The 16928-nt window shown below is 47.4% G+C and overlaps 1 protein-coding gene across 1 annotated transcript; it reads right to left on the reverse strand.

The window, feature by feature from the left end:
• Positions 1–1805: 1805 nt before the first annotated feature.
• Positions 1806–14971, reverse strand: LOC115332652 (zinc finger protein 792). The gene is made up of 5 exons (XM_040217370.3): positions 14580–14971; positions 12179–12247; positions 11991–12083; positions 6501–6662; positions 1806–3351 (listed from the first exon to the last, which is right to left on the reverse strand). Exons 1-5 carry the CDS (start codon positions 14641–14643, stop codon positions 3104–3106), a joined length of 636 nt encoding a protein of 211 aa, XP_040073304.1. The 5' UTR covers positions 14644–14971; the 3' UTR covers positions 1806–3103.
• Between the last annotated feature and the right edge of the window lie 1957 nt (positions 14972–16928).

A 16928-nucleotide genomic window follows, 5' to 3' on the forward strand; every position in this document is an offset into this window, starting at 1 on the left:
ATAACATAGCACAAATGTTTACTGTGATGTTACGGGAATGTTTTCAGATAACGTTCCAGCGACATGACATTTTGCGGACATTAGCCACGTATACACAACGTTGGCGGACCACATTCCAGTAACATTGTGGCAACATTCGGTGCTACTAGGGACATTTCTTCCCCCCTCCGGATAAATAACATTAAACCTAAATCGCTCTGCTCTACTTCCATTCCACTTAGAAGTATATCTTGAAAAGCAAGTATGACAGAGTTTCTGCTTCCCATATTATAACTACCCTCATGTGTGCACCTTTTGAAGTAACCTAGTCACTTCTGCATCTAAGTTATCCCAGACTTTTTGCTAGTTCACAACGTTGTATATGCTCCCTTGATATCCAAATAAGCTAACGGCAGCAGCAACAGGAAGAGCGTTCACCAGAGGCTTCGCAGATGAAACGTCCGTCAGAATCGGTGCTTACGTCTTTGTAGGCACAATGAAGCTTGCATAATTTTAATTTTTTCGTAAATCGGCAATAACTTGGGCAACTAGGGTGAAGCCCTTTACAACAAAGAATTCAGCCGTCTCCTGTCCTTCCCCACATGCTCCACCCTATGCCGTGAAACTAAAGAAAGCAGGACAAGCCCTTCCACAGAAGACCACCGTATTCTTTCCACTTAGCGGAGGAGTGTAACGGAGAGACGAGACAAGGCAAGGGGGACTCGCCTCCCCTCCGCTCTGCTGTTTTAAAAGGTGGTGGATTTCAAGAGAGGAGCTTGTCCTACTTGTCTTAACCCCACTGGCCTCCTGCTGAAACGCCCCTAGCATTCTTTCTTTCAATGTTCACAATTTACATTCACCAGAGCCGATTCAGTCTGCATCCCCTTTCCACAATACCCTCTCTCTGCTTTAATCCTGATCCACATCCCCATTACTGCCCGAAAATTTCGACCAGAATTTTCTTGACGAAAATAATCCCTGGAGGAGGGGAACAAAGGACAAACACCAATCTCCAAACACAACTATAGGTGAAAGGTGCGCGACCGAAAAAATCCCCCTGGTCCATTTCCAGTGGAGCGCTCTAACAACTGTGCTAACCAGACAAATGAGGCACCATTGGTCAAAAGCGGGCTGGGCGTGTTCCAGGTCGTTTTCACAAACTCGAATGTGGCCAACCAGGAGTCGGAAATAAAACCCTGGCGGTGGTCGCGAGAAACGTAGTAAGTGCGTAGGAGTAACTCTCGGGGAGTGAAAATATGGTGCACGTGTTGCTTCAATCACGGTCATCCAAGATCATGGTGGAAGAGCGCAACTAGAGGAACGATCGACATAATCCATACGCCAGACGCCGAGGACCAAGATAGGAATCTGCCGTCCAAGTGTTCACTCCCTGTCCGAGCAAAACAGAGTTCGAACAGCACATTCGTTTCTTACATCTTGCTGCATGATCATAATCAAAACATCACATGCACACTACTTTTAACCAGGAAGGGTTACTACGTTTAACTCTTTGGCACTTATTAAAACCATATCGTAACGTTGACCATATTCTCCAGATGTCGGCGCACCAGATTTGCCACTCCTCCTCACTCACCTTTACCCCACTGAACCATACACCTATGATTAAAACTGGTTCTCGCTATCACCGCTAGGGGGTTCTTTTCGCCCTCTCGTTTGTCAAGAGAGCATGTCAAGCCCTCTTTCTGTGTCTGATGCAAGCCCTGGTTCTGCCCGTGCCTCCGACTGAGCAAAGTCTCTCTATACACGGCTCTGCAGCTGTGTAATAACACTGAAGCCAGACCCGGAAGAACAAGAAAAAAGAGGTACTGAGTTTGTAAACATGTTTATTATATGTAACAGTTCCTTCCACACAAATTAGAAAACCCTGGATATAGCAGAAGCCAACAAGGCCCAGTTCCTTCAGATGAATAACACCGATATTGATCAGACGCAAGTCAATGAAGGGCATTTGCTATTTGGATCATTTCCAACCAGCTGCTAAACTTATGCCTCTGCTCCTCACGCACCTTCACATGTCTAAAAAATAGCACTGCAAAAAAAAAAAATTTTCTGAACTGCCGACACAACGCATCTGAATCTGCTACGTCAGGTTCTCACGTGCACCTTGGGACATTGCACAGATTTGTAAGATCTCTCACTTGTGTTCATTCAAATGTACCCCGTAAGCTTCTTGCTCAAGTGAAGACTTCAGGACGGTGCTCTCAGTTTTCTCCCCTGTGTGCTTTCGAATGTGACATGTCAAGGTGTGTTTTAGACTAAAGGTTTTGTAACACTGCTCGCATTTGTACGGTCTCTCGCCAGTGTGCATTCGAATGTGGTGGGTCAGCAAATCACGGTAATTAAAAGCTTGGGGACATTGCTCACATTTGTAAGGTTTCTTGCCTGTGTGTGTTTGAATGTGCTACGTCAGGGTGCCAAGTGCGCTAAAGGATTAAGGACACTGCGTGCATTTGTAAGGTCTCTCACCTCTGTGTGTACCAATGAGCTGCAAGACCCCATAGCTCTGGCGAAGGGCTTGGGACATTGATTACATTTGTAAGGTCTTTCACCCGTGTGCCTTCGAATGTGCTGCTTTAGTGCACCACCATCAATGACGGTTTGCGAACACTGCTTGCGTTTGTTGGGTCTCTCACCTGTGTGAATTCGAATGTGCTCCGTCAGATTCTCACTTCGGTAAAAAGGTTCAGGGACATTGCTTGCATTTGTAAGGTCTCTCACCTGTGTGCTTCTAAATGTGCTACCTTAGCCTCGCGCTACGACTAAAGGCTTGGGGACATTGTTCACATTTGTAAGGTCTCTCACTTGTGTGCATCTGAATGTGCTGCCTCAACTTCCCACTACGAGCAAAGGCTTGTGGACACAGCTTGCATCTGTAGGGCTTCTCATCTCTGTTGCTTCAAAAGTCGCAACTCGTCTTACTTCGACGAGAAAATGCTCTGGGACATTCCTGGTTTCGGAAAGGCTGCTCACCGGTGTGGGTTTGCATGTGGCTGTACAACATCACTTTGGCAAATGCTTTGGGGCATTCCTGGCATTTGAAAGGGTTTTTTACCTTCATTGGCAGGAATGTTATTTACCAGATGACCATGTTCCTGAAAGGCTGTTACCACAGTTGATACTCGCAAGTTCTTTCTGGCTTGTGAATCTCTGCGTGGTACCTCAAGTCTTCTGCTTTGGAAAAGGATTTTGAACATTGCTGGCACTTAAGTCGTTCATCACAACGAAGGAAGAGGTGATTGAGAATTTCACGCTGATCCCCAGCGAAGTGGGTGCACAAACAGCATTTGAAGAGATTGTTGGTTGTGGTTTCCAGAAGGCAGCAGACGTCCTTCGAGCAGGCACTTCCCCAACCTACGGAAATAGACATCCCCGCATGTATCATGAAAGAGAAAGGAAAACGATGTGCCATTTTTTTTTCACCATTGTAGGCAAGGCGATGGTAACACAGAATGCATTGTGTCCCTTTATGTTGTTACTGTATAGATGAACTTCATAAGTATTTTGTGCCTTGACACCACAAAAATTGTCATGCATGGCATCTCTAAAAAAAACCTTCGCCAAGGGTTGCGTCAAGTTCGTAAAATCCTCGTTTCCTCTGAAGCTAGTGCGGGCACTCTTCCCTCTCCTCCCGGAAGCTCCCCCACCACATGTGTGAACACCCTTATTTAACACCTCCAAGACGACAAGGCTGTTATGCTGGTCTCTCTATTTTACTTACCAGAGGCCAGCATGGTGCATATTGGACATAAGTGCTGCACTTAATCGTCGAGGACGCGAGTTCTAGCAAAACGCTGACGCAGGGCTCGCATGCAATCAATTTTAATTCAATGTTTTTCGTTGTAGGAGCATTACAGAAAGCGAGCTAAAGGGATGCTGAACCGAAATCTTGATTCCCCAAAACACGCGGCAAAAGCGTGCAACGGGATGCTACAAACACCAAAGCATCACTTGTACAGCGATGTCTCAAACGGATGACCGTATTTAAAAAAAAAAAAAAAAATAAGACGCATTTGGCAGGAATGTTGACGTCATGTTTTTCCGAGAAGGGGAGGGAACGGCCTCGCGTCTTCTCCGCCTCGTGGCCTTGAGGGAGCAAAGCGAAGAGAGGAGGAAACTAGGTATCTTGACGTCACGCGCCTCGTCGGCCTGGTTCAATTTCAACTTCTTTTCCATAAATATGGCCGTCCATTTGATATAACACCTTACTAGAACTGTTGTAGGGAATGTAGCGTCCTGCCTACATCTCCAGCATTGTTTTTCTTAAAATCCGAATTTCGGTTCACCATCCCTTTAAAGGGCAACTCCGCTTCATTTTTAGTTTGGAAAAAACAATGCAGTCCTCTTCAGCATCGCCTAGGAAGACCACACGTCAAATATTACGACGCAGTTCTGCCTAAATGTTTCTTAAACGGTCCGGCAAACTTTGCAACTTGCCAAGTTGCCGAAATCGGCTGACTCGAGCGGGCGAATTCAGGCGCAAACAACAGCGCAGTCAAGGCTACGGCATGGGCGGAGCCAACATTGAGCTAAACGTCATCATCATGGCCCCATTTTGCTTGTTTTTACTTCTCCGATCGAGCGTAGCGCATGACGTCAGCAACGTTTCCTCTCGGCGCTCAGCGGTGTCCACGTGATTGGCGTACGCGCCTGCGCAGCGCACTTCTTGGGAGCAGACCAACCGCCCGCCGTGGTCCCGCCGTTACCGCCGTCTTCCGCGTCACAATCACCGTCGTCGTCTCACCGTTTGTGATTATTGCCTCTCGGAGTTTCGTCCACACTATGGACACCACGTGCGCAGAGTCGCAGACTTATGCCGCAGTTGTGCAGACGTCGTCGAATGCCGTAGACACCAAAACGTGGCGAAGAGTGCGGTGCAGACGACACTCGCGCCTGCCGCACTCCCGCCCCCATCCCGCCCGTCATTGGGCCGAGGATCACGTGACATCTCGCACCACGTGATGGCCATGTACTTGGCCGCCCGAGGCCAATGTTGCCAGACGGAGCCGAAGTTTCGGTTTCGATTTCCGCTCATGTTTAAAATTAGATTTAAAAATATATATCCCATTTTTCGCGAAGCAAACGACGTAGTGTCTTTTACTAGGGCTTTTTAATGCGAAATCACTCATTATCCCGAAATCTTCGGAATTGAGCGGAGTTGCCCTTTAAAGGAAACTACTAGGAGCCAGCAATTTAACAAATTCTTTGCTAAAATCGATGAAGATGGCTGCAAACGCAAGGTATGCTTCGATGCCGTAACGAGTAGTTTCTGCAAATCTCCGACCACCAAACTACTCGGATGTTTTTCTACGCCGAACATTTTCACAGGCCTAACGCTAAGATCTGACGGTGTAGCACAGTCTCAGCTTTTTGTTTTGGAGATACAGCAGCCTGTGTTGACCACCAATTGAAATTGACGCAGCTCAGTTTTCTCCGGCAATTCCTGAAACAGTTGGCGGACGGAGCTAGTTACACACTCGACATATTTATGATAAATGTGATCACTAAATCAGAAAGAAATATTTAAGAGCACCCTTATGCAATAATTGGCAACATTGCAGAAAGAGTTTGTTAAAGCGAAACAAACAAAACAAAACTGTGAGTTCACAAAAAGCAGAATGTGAACTCCCCTCTAGGAGATCTTTTAACTTCCAGCCTTACGTTGGTTCTAGACCCTATGTTATCGCTGCAATCAGCGTGGGACTCCCTCTCTCTCACCCTTTAAGCAGGGTCCTCTTTTGGAGGGTGTTTTGCAGGCCAGAAACCGAAGTTTACCCTGCAACTGCACGTGCTGCCCACACAAGCGGCACGTGCTTGAGGGCATTGCAGGCTTTTGCGACTATTAACCGTCGGATGTATTAAAATGCTGTCTGTCAGATCTTCCAATAGCTCCAGGCTCTGCGACAACGCCACCACTTGCGGGGTCTTCTGTGCCAATGCAACTTAAGGTTGGTTTACACATTTACACTTCACTGCGATGGAGCGCAAAGTTTCCTTGTAACTGCTTGAAGCACTGACTTCTGTCTAGTTACACTACAGATGAAAGTGTTCCAGAGCCACCTGGTAGATGACACCAGTGTGTTAAACAGTTATGAGGAAATACGACACAATCTATCACAATCAAACACAAATGTGTGAACTAGCCTTTAAGGTGGGTGACCGGATTGTAAGAGTGAGTAAAGGCTTTGGGGCCACTTCTTGTACCTGTGGCGTTTCTCGTCCGGAAGCTTTGGAACGTGCGCTTGGTCGGATTATCAATTTCACTGAAGGACTGGAGGTGCCGTTGGGATACGAAAGACGTTTTGCCCCCATGCCCAGATCCGTGCGGGTAATCAGAGGGGTAGCCTGTTCGAGTCTTTGCAACACTCCTTATGCTTGGGAATTTTTTTTTTTTTTTTATGGTGTGTTTTTTAATATGTTTTTTTCAAAGCCAAAGGTGTTCATCTTGTTGGCACTTTTGAGTGGCTTAAAATCCGGATGGTTGTGGTGGTACAGTTCCAAACCTGAAGGAAGCTGGGGACAGTGTTGGCACTCGAGCCGCCGTCCCTCCGCATGGTGAATTAGGTGGCTGACCATTCCATGCTGGTCCTTGGTGATGTAGAAGCAGAAACCGCATTTGAACTGGAGGCCCTTGGGCGCTTTTGGTGGGAAGGTCCCTTTGTCGCCTACAGACATAAAGACAAGGTTGTGTGCGTCGGGACAAGGAAAACAAAAACAATGATCAGCCATAAACAGATTAGGAGCTTGCTCAGAGATTCACTTTGCGCACACACAAATGTTTGACATTTCACAGAGTGCTGAACTGCTCAATGTTCAGCAGCATGGGGGGTAATAGGGCATTTTGGACTAGGAATGGTATTTTTAGCCTACTACATGAGCAAGTATGGATACACTGAGGTACTGTTTTACAGCACGTGACCTCAACAGCGATTTTCCTGCCAAACTTAGCAGGAAAATTTACGTCACATAATCTCAACACCAATTCGATTCCCGACTAAATTTAGCGGATGATTGATGTCACGTGAGGCGGCTTTCCTGTAGACTCTGGAAATCTTGCTACATCTCGCTCGGTCAGCACAAGCGAGGAGGTTAAAAATATTGGGAGAGGACACTCCTCTATGAAAGGATTGCCTGCGGAAGCTACGGGGCTGATGCCATGCTCTCCCAGTATGTTTAAGCCCCTTCAGTGCAAGCCAATGCAAGGTGCTTAAAATAAAAAAAAAATCGAAGAAACTTCTAAATTCGGTGCCATTTCCGAAAATAACTGCATACTCTGTGACTACTTTACTTTATCCAATATCCGTCACCATTTCCCGAAATAACTGATGCACCCCCAATTACTGCAGAGGCAAAGCATACCAGATAAAAAAAAAACAACAAAAAAAACACTGTATCAAAGGGGAAAAAAAGGGCATCATGAAAGATTGTGTTGAAAAGAACTAGTACTTTACTTTGAAAGTACCTTGTACTTATAGTACTTTACTTCAAGTAGATTGCACCTGGGATGCTTACTAACTTACTTTGTACTTGCGTGCCATTTCAGTTCAGTTTCTCTCAAATAATATGCTTGTGCGACATTTCTTGAGCACCATTTCAGTTCAGTTTCTCTCAAATAATGAGTGAAATTAAAACAAAAAACACCATATTCCCTAAAATGGGGGTTTTTGAAAACAGACTTGACTAATTTATATGAAAACTGCAACCCACAAAACACTGTGAAAATTTACACATGTGCCTAGAAGGCAAAGTCGTGCATTATTCTGTAGCATTAGCAGCATTGCAGCCAAGTTGAGTCAGAGCTCAGCGACGTGCCATTCGACTGATGCAAGGGAGCTGAGAACTAAAATATAGGCCTATATTTCTTTCTTAGCTTTTCTAACAAACTTTTGTAACCGTCGGTCGGCCTGCACAACTAGTAAGCATAATTTACGAGCCCACTGAGATACCGAAAGCGTTCCCCTGCATCAGCTGCTGCTCCTAGAACGCCGTTTCAAAACCGTGAGGCTCTAACCACATGCTCCAATGCAAAGCAGTGAAGCTTGAAGTGCGCACACTGGTGCGAAGCCGTTAACATTGACGCAAGTGGTGCGGCGTCTTTCCGGAATGTCCTCATTACTGGCTTAATTTGATTGGTCTGCTTACCGTTATATCCCGAAAGATAGTCCGTCCCAATATTTAACATGATTTGCTATTCTTGTTTTCGAAAAACCATTGAAAGATAGTTTACTTTTAGTAATTGCAGTGCCCTGGCCAATGGTGAACTCGGCCGAAACAAGGGGGGGGGGGGGGGGGGGTAGTGAATTACGGCTGGAGATGAGCAAACATTACTGACTGGGAAGAGAAATACAGTTGTCTATGCTCCAATGTCCCCCAGTGTGAAAACAAATTTGGCAGGTCACATAATACAAAAATGGCATTTTAAAAATTTTTTTCTCAATCTCACACTGAGAGTTAGCTTTATCCTCAGTTTCACCCGATTCGCTTCTCCTTTAGGTGGGTCATCCTTTGGGATATTACGGTACACACTTTCCGACTAAACGGAAAGGAGTCATTCTAATTTTAGGTTACAGTCACAACGTGCAGTATCGTGCACATTCCCATATAGGCCGACGCGCTGCTTACAAACAAGTCAACGTTTACCTACAGTAGTTATGGGAATCGCACTTGCACAGAAACCAGACTCCAGTGAAGCATCTGCGTATGTGCCATGCTGACAGCACGTACGAATGCTCTTAAAGGGTAACTGCAAAGAAAAAAAAGTTTTTTTTTAAATAGCCTAATTGGGACAAGCATGTCAAAAAACAATTTTTCCGCGAGAAAAAACCTTTTTTACAGCAATATTTATTGCGTGAGACTCATTTTAGTTTGCGGCTATTTCGTCCGTTTTAAATCGCGCGCCACGAAGTTGTGATTATGTGACGTCAATCCCAAAAGGTTCTCATTGGCTAAGAGTTTGATTGACAGCTTAGATCTTGGTTGTTAAACCTGTGTTATATGTTGCAATTTCCTTTTGAGCGGCATATTTTTACGTTTAAAGAATAACCCATGTGATGAGAGTTATTATTCTTTAAAAAAGGTTTACAAAAGGTTTACAAGACGGGCACTTCCGTTTGGGTTCATACAAACAAAAGCTTCGCCATTCTTTCATGGCCGCCGAAGTCTCTGCTCCCGCCTGTCTCGCCTACCTCGACTAATCGTTTCGCCGAAGTGATCAGTGTTTCGTCGTTTCTTGCTGACCCAGGTGCTTGAGTGAGACTTCTTGAAGTGAAGTAGTGTGTGTTTAGCAGCTGTCGCAGGTGTTAGTGATAGGAAGCGACGCGGGGTTTTGATTTTCATAGCGCGGTTCTTTCGATTTCCTCTTTGCTTGCTTAGCGTGCTTTTTTTTGTTTGTTTTGCTTGTTTGCGCGTGCAAATGCTGACTTTTCGGAGATGTCAGATGCGTGATCCCAACAGTGAGCCTTCCAGCAGCCATGTCGCCGCGAAAGGAATGCTATTTGGCTGGAGGCAATAGGGCGTTCGCGTAGCGACCAACGTGTTTAGTTACGTTCTCCTCATATCGCTCTGGAGGCCGTCGAGATTCGCCCCGTGTGCACCTAACGTCCGCGACTAGACAGAAAATAAAAAAGCACTATGTCCACTACGTCAAAATGGTCTCAGTTCATGCATCTGTAGGCAGGTACGAAATCGTGCCCAAATTTATTCACACCGCACGATGCAACACGTCGCTGTGCAAACGCAGTCTAACACGAAGCATAAAAACGGCAGATTTAGGACAACAATTCGGAGTCCATTGTACAATTAAAACGACGTAATTTTGTTGAAAACGCCCGCAGCTTTTTACTCACGGTATGCGTCGGGAAACTTCCACATTTTGAAACAGAACGAGGCAGATTTACTTTTAAAAACGCTCCCAGCGTCCTCCCGGACCAGTTTGACTGGATCAGCTGACGACGACGGGACTTAACTGGTTGAACGTCAACCCCACAACAACCAATTTGCGCTCCGTGTTAGCACCGCATCACACACACCACAAACGTTTCAGCTCTGTCGCATCGCCGTGTTGCACCAAACAGAACAAGATCGCCGAAACCAACGCAGCGCTGTCGTGAACATTGGCTTGTGGTTGCGCACTCGTGGATTCTGTGACTCCCTTCGCTTTCAAAGCGCGCACGACGATTACGAACGATACTTTCCGTCTTCCGGGAACATCACAGGGGTACTTCTCCGGTCACGTCTTCGCTACATGTGCTCGCAAACCGCGTCAAATCAAAACAATACTGCGGCCTGGCGTAGTTGCCAGATCTTGCCGGAAGTCGAGACGCTGCGTCGTTCAACTCCGCAACGCAAGGAGAGTGAGGGGCGGGGCGTACTCCTCTTCCGCGGGGGTCGAAAGAGCGGGAGTTTCAAATGTGGAGAGGTTCTGACTCTACTAAATTACGTCCTGTGGCGTAAATATTGATAAAAAAAATCATTTTTTTTGCGGAACATTTGTTTTGTGACATGCTTGTTCCAATTAGGCTGTTTAAAAAAAAACTTTTTTTTCTTTAAAGACGCATAAACGCGGGACAAAAATTTAGCAAGACGTATAATGTATGAATTCTTGCAGAACAAACTGGCACTGTCCTTTCTGCGTATTGTATGTTACAAGGTAAGTCACCCTGAAACAGTTCACTTTCCTCATAATTTACAATGGCCCATCATTACAAAACATAAATTAATAGACACAACGTAAAAAAAAAGCAAAAAAACTGTAAGGCTGTTGTTTCTTGATAACTTTGTGCTAACAGAAGGATTTAAAGGGATAATTCAATGAAATTTGAAATATACCCGTCATGTTCAAAATTAGGTTGAATATGATCCACAATATCCATAAGTCACAATTGCACGTTTCTATTTTGGGCCTAATGGCTGTATTTTTCGTTATAAACGGTCCACTCTGGCAAGCGCTCGAAGAACAGCCAGCGGAGAACACGTGACATCCAACGCAATCATTATGTAGTTCGTGTCGGGACGAGCAAAGCTATGGCGAGGCTGACGTCGAGAGAATGACCTAGTCGTTCCAGCCACCGAAACGGCTGCTTTTGTATGAATTTTGAATGACGGGTTAATCTTCTATAACCTTGTAGAGGGACAATAGCGACTTTTGGACCACACAAACGGGATTCGAAGAGGGGAGTTCCTCCTTCCCCTCTTCTCTCGTCGTGGCCGGAGGCGAGACAGTTACCATCACTACCTCTCAAGGTTCCTAGATGGGCATTACCGACGAGGCGTTAGTAACGTCCGCCAGGTGCCCTTTGCTAATCGTTTAATTCATTTTAAAATTCCTTTTCGTGACTTTCTTAACAAAATATTGGTGTGTTCGATGTGATACTACTCCTTTGAACACATAGAGACCAAAAAATAAGCGCCGAAATTTCGTTGTAGTGTCCCTTCAGTATGCTAATAAAACCTATTGGCCTGGAGACACGACGTCCCATTTCAACTACGAAAGGCTCGTCGGCACTCGTTTCATACGTTATGTCCAGCGACGTCTCGTCAACATGGCTACGTTTCATTAACGAGACGCGATTACGTCGCAGTCTATGTGCGACGGTGACAACAGCGATGTTTATCATGCGGAAAGCAAAACAAAGTCACTTGCGAATGTTGCTTTACGGCTTCTCGTAATCACGTAGTGCATCGATAGGCACAACACTGGGTGCTCCGGCGGAATTTATTTAGGCACAGCAATGCCGAAAACAATTTGACACAGACCAAAATCTCAAACAACAGCGCATTCATTCTGAATCCAGAAAGCGTTTCAGCAATGAGGGCAACGGGCAAATCGGAAACGGGTAACCCGTTTCCGATTTGCTCGTCTGCTCCCTTTTTCGTCTGCTGTGCACTTTTCGTCGCCAATCAGCATGCGTGCTCCCCTGGCTAACTTGGACGCTCTGTGTTAATGGCGCGCTGATGGACATGCACCGACAGCATTAGCATGGAACTTAAAATACCCGGGCTGCTGGCAGTAGGGACGTCACCACCGAAGAGGCTGATGCCACTGCCACAATCCAGTGCAGGGGCATGTCTTTGGGCAGCTGGCAGATCTAGGTAAGCATTGACAAGATGAACATGGGTCATCAGGAAACTGGATTGAAAAGGTGGATCACCGATTAGTGCGGCCTCACATTGTTTACAGTACCTGGGTGGACAGCATCTGTTAGGGTGTGCTTCCGTACGTCGGTAGAGGTCCCCGATGGCCGACTGCGGCCTAGAAGTGAGCAATGAGGTTGGAAAGTGGGTGACGATCTGACGAGGTCCGTCATTTGTACACCGTTTTCTTTTTCTTTTTTTTTTATGTTTGCTGATGTCTGCCATGCAGAGAAACAAGAAGAGACAGACACATTTATTATAGGGGGTGTTATTCACTGTCAGCCGTAGCAGAGTGCGTAGCCGCTCGGCACGTGCTGATGGCGTGCTCCCACGGAGCTTTTGCAACATGCATTGTGCACCATCGAGCTTGCCGGTCTCAGGAACCTATAGACCCGGTGCTCTGGAGCAGGGGGCACAAGCGCACCCGCAAGACGCGACCATGCTATGATGGCTGAACCATCCAGGTGGCCCTGCAACATTCGATTTTGCACGTGCCACGTTCTAATGCAAGCATCTGAATATGTGCGATAACAAAACATCTAAAAAAATTTAAATTAAAAAAAGAATTATGCAGCTCGCGCCCGCAGCGTCCCATTAAACATTCCTTTCATCTTTGCCTTCGTTCATAGCTTACGCGAGCATGTGTGTTTCACTTTACGTGATAGCGAAGCCGAAGCTACTCGCAAAAGCATGCCCTCCTGAAAGATGCTCGCACTGCACGAGCGCACATGCTTGACAGGGACGCTGAAAGCTCGCAGCTCACTCTTGTAGGCTCTGCTACATTGGCACTTAGAATGGATTGGAATGGAAAAAAACTCTAGTGGGGAAGCGTATTGACGCATGTTCGAAACCCGAGCCAAATATTCTATTTTGCTCGCCTGGAGCGCTGCTCAAAACTTGAGAGCTACGGGCCTACAAGTCTGAGCTCATTCTGGGCATGCGTAGTGAACACTGCACTCAAATATGGTGTCCGGTAAACATATTCACCGGATGCCATATTTGAGTTCACTGTGCACCGCACATGCTCAGAACAGGTTCACACTTAAAGCTACTAAGGACACTTAACCTTGAGCAAATGAAGTGCACGTTGCAAACAAGTTTGCCATCAGCAGTAGAAGACTCCGGTATGGTCGCCAGTGAATATTCCCACCCGAAACGCGAATACATATCGCCTGCACGCAGAAACTGCGCTCGCTCACAAAGCGATGCGACCTCTGAATCCAAGATTCGCAAAATAGTGCGTGCCACCTCTCGCACAACGCCGGAAACTTTGAAATTTTGGGTGCGAAGCTGGAATGTGATTGGAAAACAACTAGGCTTCGTGATGCACGGTTTTGGTTTGCTTTGAAACACGTGGGCGTAAAGCTCGTGCACGCAAGCTGCCCGTCCGTGCAACCTCTTCTCCCTTTCCGGGTGCTTCAAAATGATGGAAAAGGACAGTGTCCCGTTCCCGTTTTGGGCCACGGGATGGGTGTTGCTGCAGAAGTGGCAGTGCTCGTTCGGCTGCCATGGTGAGCCGTCGTGTTTCTTTTCCTCACGGCAGCTATTCAGGCTTCTCTCTTCGCAGGATTCAGCCTGGCCGAAAGAAATCTAAAAAACTTTCTGTTCTCTTTGCCGTAGAAGTAATTCATGCAACCAAGCGCAACACAGTGGGCCGGCATGGCGACAAACAAAGCGACTCGCGAGCTCTCTCCCGGGCCCCGGCCGTACTCGCTTCTGCGCCTCTGTCGCAGAATAGGAATAGCCGGCACGCCCATTTCTTTTCCAACCAGACAGGGGGCGCTAGCAACAACACACTCTGGTTGCGCATGCGCGACAGCTTTTTTGCAAATCGTGGATTTCGTAACCACGGATAATAAAGGATTCCCTGACATCCGTCAGGAGCGCGATTGCTAAATCGCCACGTAAACATATTCTTCCAAGTTGCAAATATTTATAAGAATATATGCTAACGACATATGATTATTATAGGGCACAAGATACCATTTCTCGGTTCTTCAAGGCCATTTCCCTAGTCCTGAAAGGTCACGCTGCGGGCCGCGGCTGTACGCGCCAATTTTGTTCTGGCACATTAGTACCGTTAGTACCTTATGACACAGCGGAAAGCCTAGCCTAACCTAACCTAACCTAGATCAGGCTGAGATTGAATACCGGAATGAACTGGACACGAGCGCATGTCATCGTTCCGCGCGCACACATGTTCAATCACTGACTTTGTCGCGTGACGCCGTGCTCGGACCCATTCACTGTGTCCGACCACCGCTGCCACGGGACAGACCGGGTCCCCTTCGCCGAGAGTGGACGGCGAGTCTTGCCAACACCTCCTTGCACGGACGCGGCTTGAGGACCACTTTCGTTACTCTCGCAAACAATACCATCAGAGTTGGAACACGATGGCTCGATCACACCAGAAACCTCAACGTGCGAAGCTTCCACGGACAGTCGCTTACGAGTATTTTCAATGAGGGATTTCCGAAGCTTCCGCTTGCCATAGCGAGGCTGTTTTTGACCCATGGCGCCCGGTAATGCCCGGCCAGCGCACGACGTGGGCCAGCGTGCCAGGGGTGGCGAGTACCAATGGAGTCAATTTCTGGGGGCGCTCAGCAACGCTCTGCCAGCTCTGCTTCCGTGGTCGGAGGCGCCGAGTGCTGCAACGAATCGGCCACTCGTGGCTTTATCAATAAATTGCGAAACTAAAATAATAAACAAAAGCCATTTTCATAAAATGAATCGCAAACGTTTTGATTATAACTTTTGACGCCGTCGACCACTCCATCGACGGTCGAGCTAGCCGTTTGCGAAGACGAAGGCTCTCGAAATCCCTAGACCTGTGCGCCGCCGCGCCGCGACGCCGCCGCCGCCGCCGCCTGTTTTGCTCTCGCCGCCCCGCGCCGCCGCCGGAATCCCCAGAGCCAGCACGCCGCCGCCGCCGCCGGACAAAAAATCCGGCGCGCCGCCGGCGCCGCCATTTTTTTTTTTCTTTTAGGGGGGGGGGGGGGGGGGGGGGGGGGGGGGGGGGGGAGGGGTGCGTAGCGGCCCCGCCCCTCACTCTCCTTGCGTTGCGGAGTTGGTGGTTGAACGACGCAGCGTCTCGACTTCCGGCAAGATCTGGCAACTACGCCAGGCCGCGGTATTGTTTTGGTTTGACGCGGTTTGCGAGCACATGTAGCGAAGACGTGACCGGAGAAGTGCCCCTGTGATGTTCCCGGAAGACGGAAAGTATCGTTCGTAATCGTCGAGCGCGCTTTGAAAGCGAAGGGAGTCACAGAATCCACGAGTGCGCAAACACAAGCCAAGGTTCACGACAGCGCTGCGTTGGTTTCGGCGATATCGTTCTGTTTGGTGCAACACGGCGATGCGAGAGAGCTGAAACGTTCGTGGTGTGTGTAATGCGGTGCTAACACGGAGCGCAAATTGGTTGTTGTGGGGTAAACGTTCAACCAGTTAAGTCCCGTCGTCGTCAGCTGATCCAGTCAAACTGGTCCGGGAGGACGCTGGGAGCGTTTTTTAAAGTATATCTGCCTCGTTTTGTTTCAAAATGTGGAAGCTTCCCGACGCATACCGTGAGTAAAAAGCTGCGGGCGTTTTCAACAAAATTACGTCGTTTTAATTGAACAATGGACTCCGAATTGTTGTCCTAACTCTGCCGTTTTTATGCTTCATGTTGGACTGCGTTTGCACAGCGACGTGTTGCATCGTGCGGTGTGAATAAATTTGGGCACGATTTCGTACCTGCCTACAGATGCATGAACTTAGACCATTTTTACGTAGTGGGCATAGTGCTTTTTTATTTTCTGTCTAGTCGCAGACGTTAGGTGCACACGGGGCGAATCTCGACGGCCTCCAAAGCGATATGACGAGAACGTAACTAGACACGTTGGTCGCTACGCGAACGCCCGATGGCCTCCAGCCAAATAGCATTCCTTTCAGGGCGACATGGCTGCTGAAAGGCTCACTGTCGGGATCACGCATCTGACATCTCCGAAAAGTCAACATTCGCACGCGCAAACAAGCCAAAAAAAAAAAAAAAAAAAAATCACGCTATGCAGGCAAAGAGGAAAACGAAAGAACCGCGCTATGAAAGCCAAAACCCCGCGTAGCTTCCTATCACTAACACCTGCGACAGCTGCTAAACACACACTACTTCACTTCAAGAAGTCTCACTCAAGCACCTGGGTCAGCACGAAACGACGAAACACTGATCACTTCGGCGAAACGATTAGTCGAGGTAGGCGATACGTGCGGGAGCAGACTTCGGCGGCCATGAAAGAACGGCGAAGCTTTTGTTTCTATGAATCCAAACGGAAGTGCCCGTCTTGTAAACCTTTTGTAAAGAATAATAACTCTCATCACATGGGTTATTCTTTAAACGTAAAAATATGCCGCAAATATGTCGCCTGCTTGCCAAACTTTCATGCCTCGGAATTGACCCTCATTCTCTCCTGGATCCAGGATTTCCTCTCCTCTCGCACTCAATTCACCACAATAAATAGTTCCTCATCCGCCCGCGCTGAAATTACTTCGGGAGTTCCCCAGGGCTCGGTTCTTGGTCCCCTACTTTTTCTGATCTTTATTAATGACATTCCAGGCAAAATTTCCTCTAACATCCGCCTTTTCGCAGACGACTGCGTCCTATACCGAAGAATAGCTTCTTTTGAAGACCATCTTTTACTTCAAAGAGACCTGGACGAAATCCAGGCATGGTACACCAGGTGGTTAATGACGCTAAACAAATCTAAATGCAAGTTAGTCCAGTTTTCACGAAAACGGCAAGCATCTCAGTTCTCGTACAAGTTAGA

Source organism: Ixodes scapularis, unplaced genomic scaffold, assembly GCF_016920785.2.
Source record: "Ixodes scapularis isolate PalLabHiFi unplaced genomic scaffold, ASM1692078v2 PGA_scaffold8__174_contigs__length_109621045, whole genome shotgun sequence".
In the NCBI taxonomy this organism is placed as follows: Eukaryota; Metazoa; Arthropoda; class Arachnida; order Ixodida; family Ixodidae; genus Ixodes; species Ixodes scapularis.

Bases quoted from the DNA above. Each gene is read 5' to 3' on its own strand.
- LOC115332652 (XM_040217370.3), bottom strand. From the start codon at position 14,643: ATGGGTCAAAAACAGCCTCGCTATGGCAAGCGGAAGCTTCGGAAATCC. The intron at 12,084-12,178 runs GTACTGTAAACA...ATGCTTACCTAG, and splicing joins AACAGATGCTGTCCACCCAG to ATCTGCCAGCTGCCCAAAGA. The intron at 3,352-6,500 runs GTTTGGAACTGT...CTATTTCCGTAG, and splicing joins CTGTCCCCAGCTTCCTTCAG to GTTGGGGAAGTGCCTGCTCG.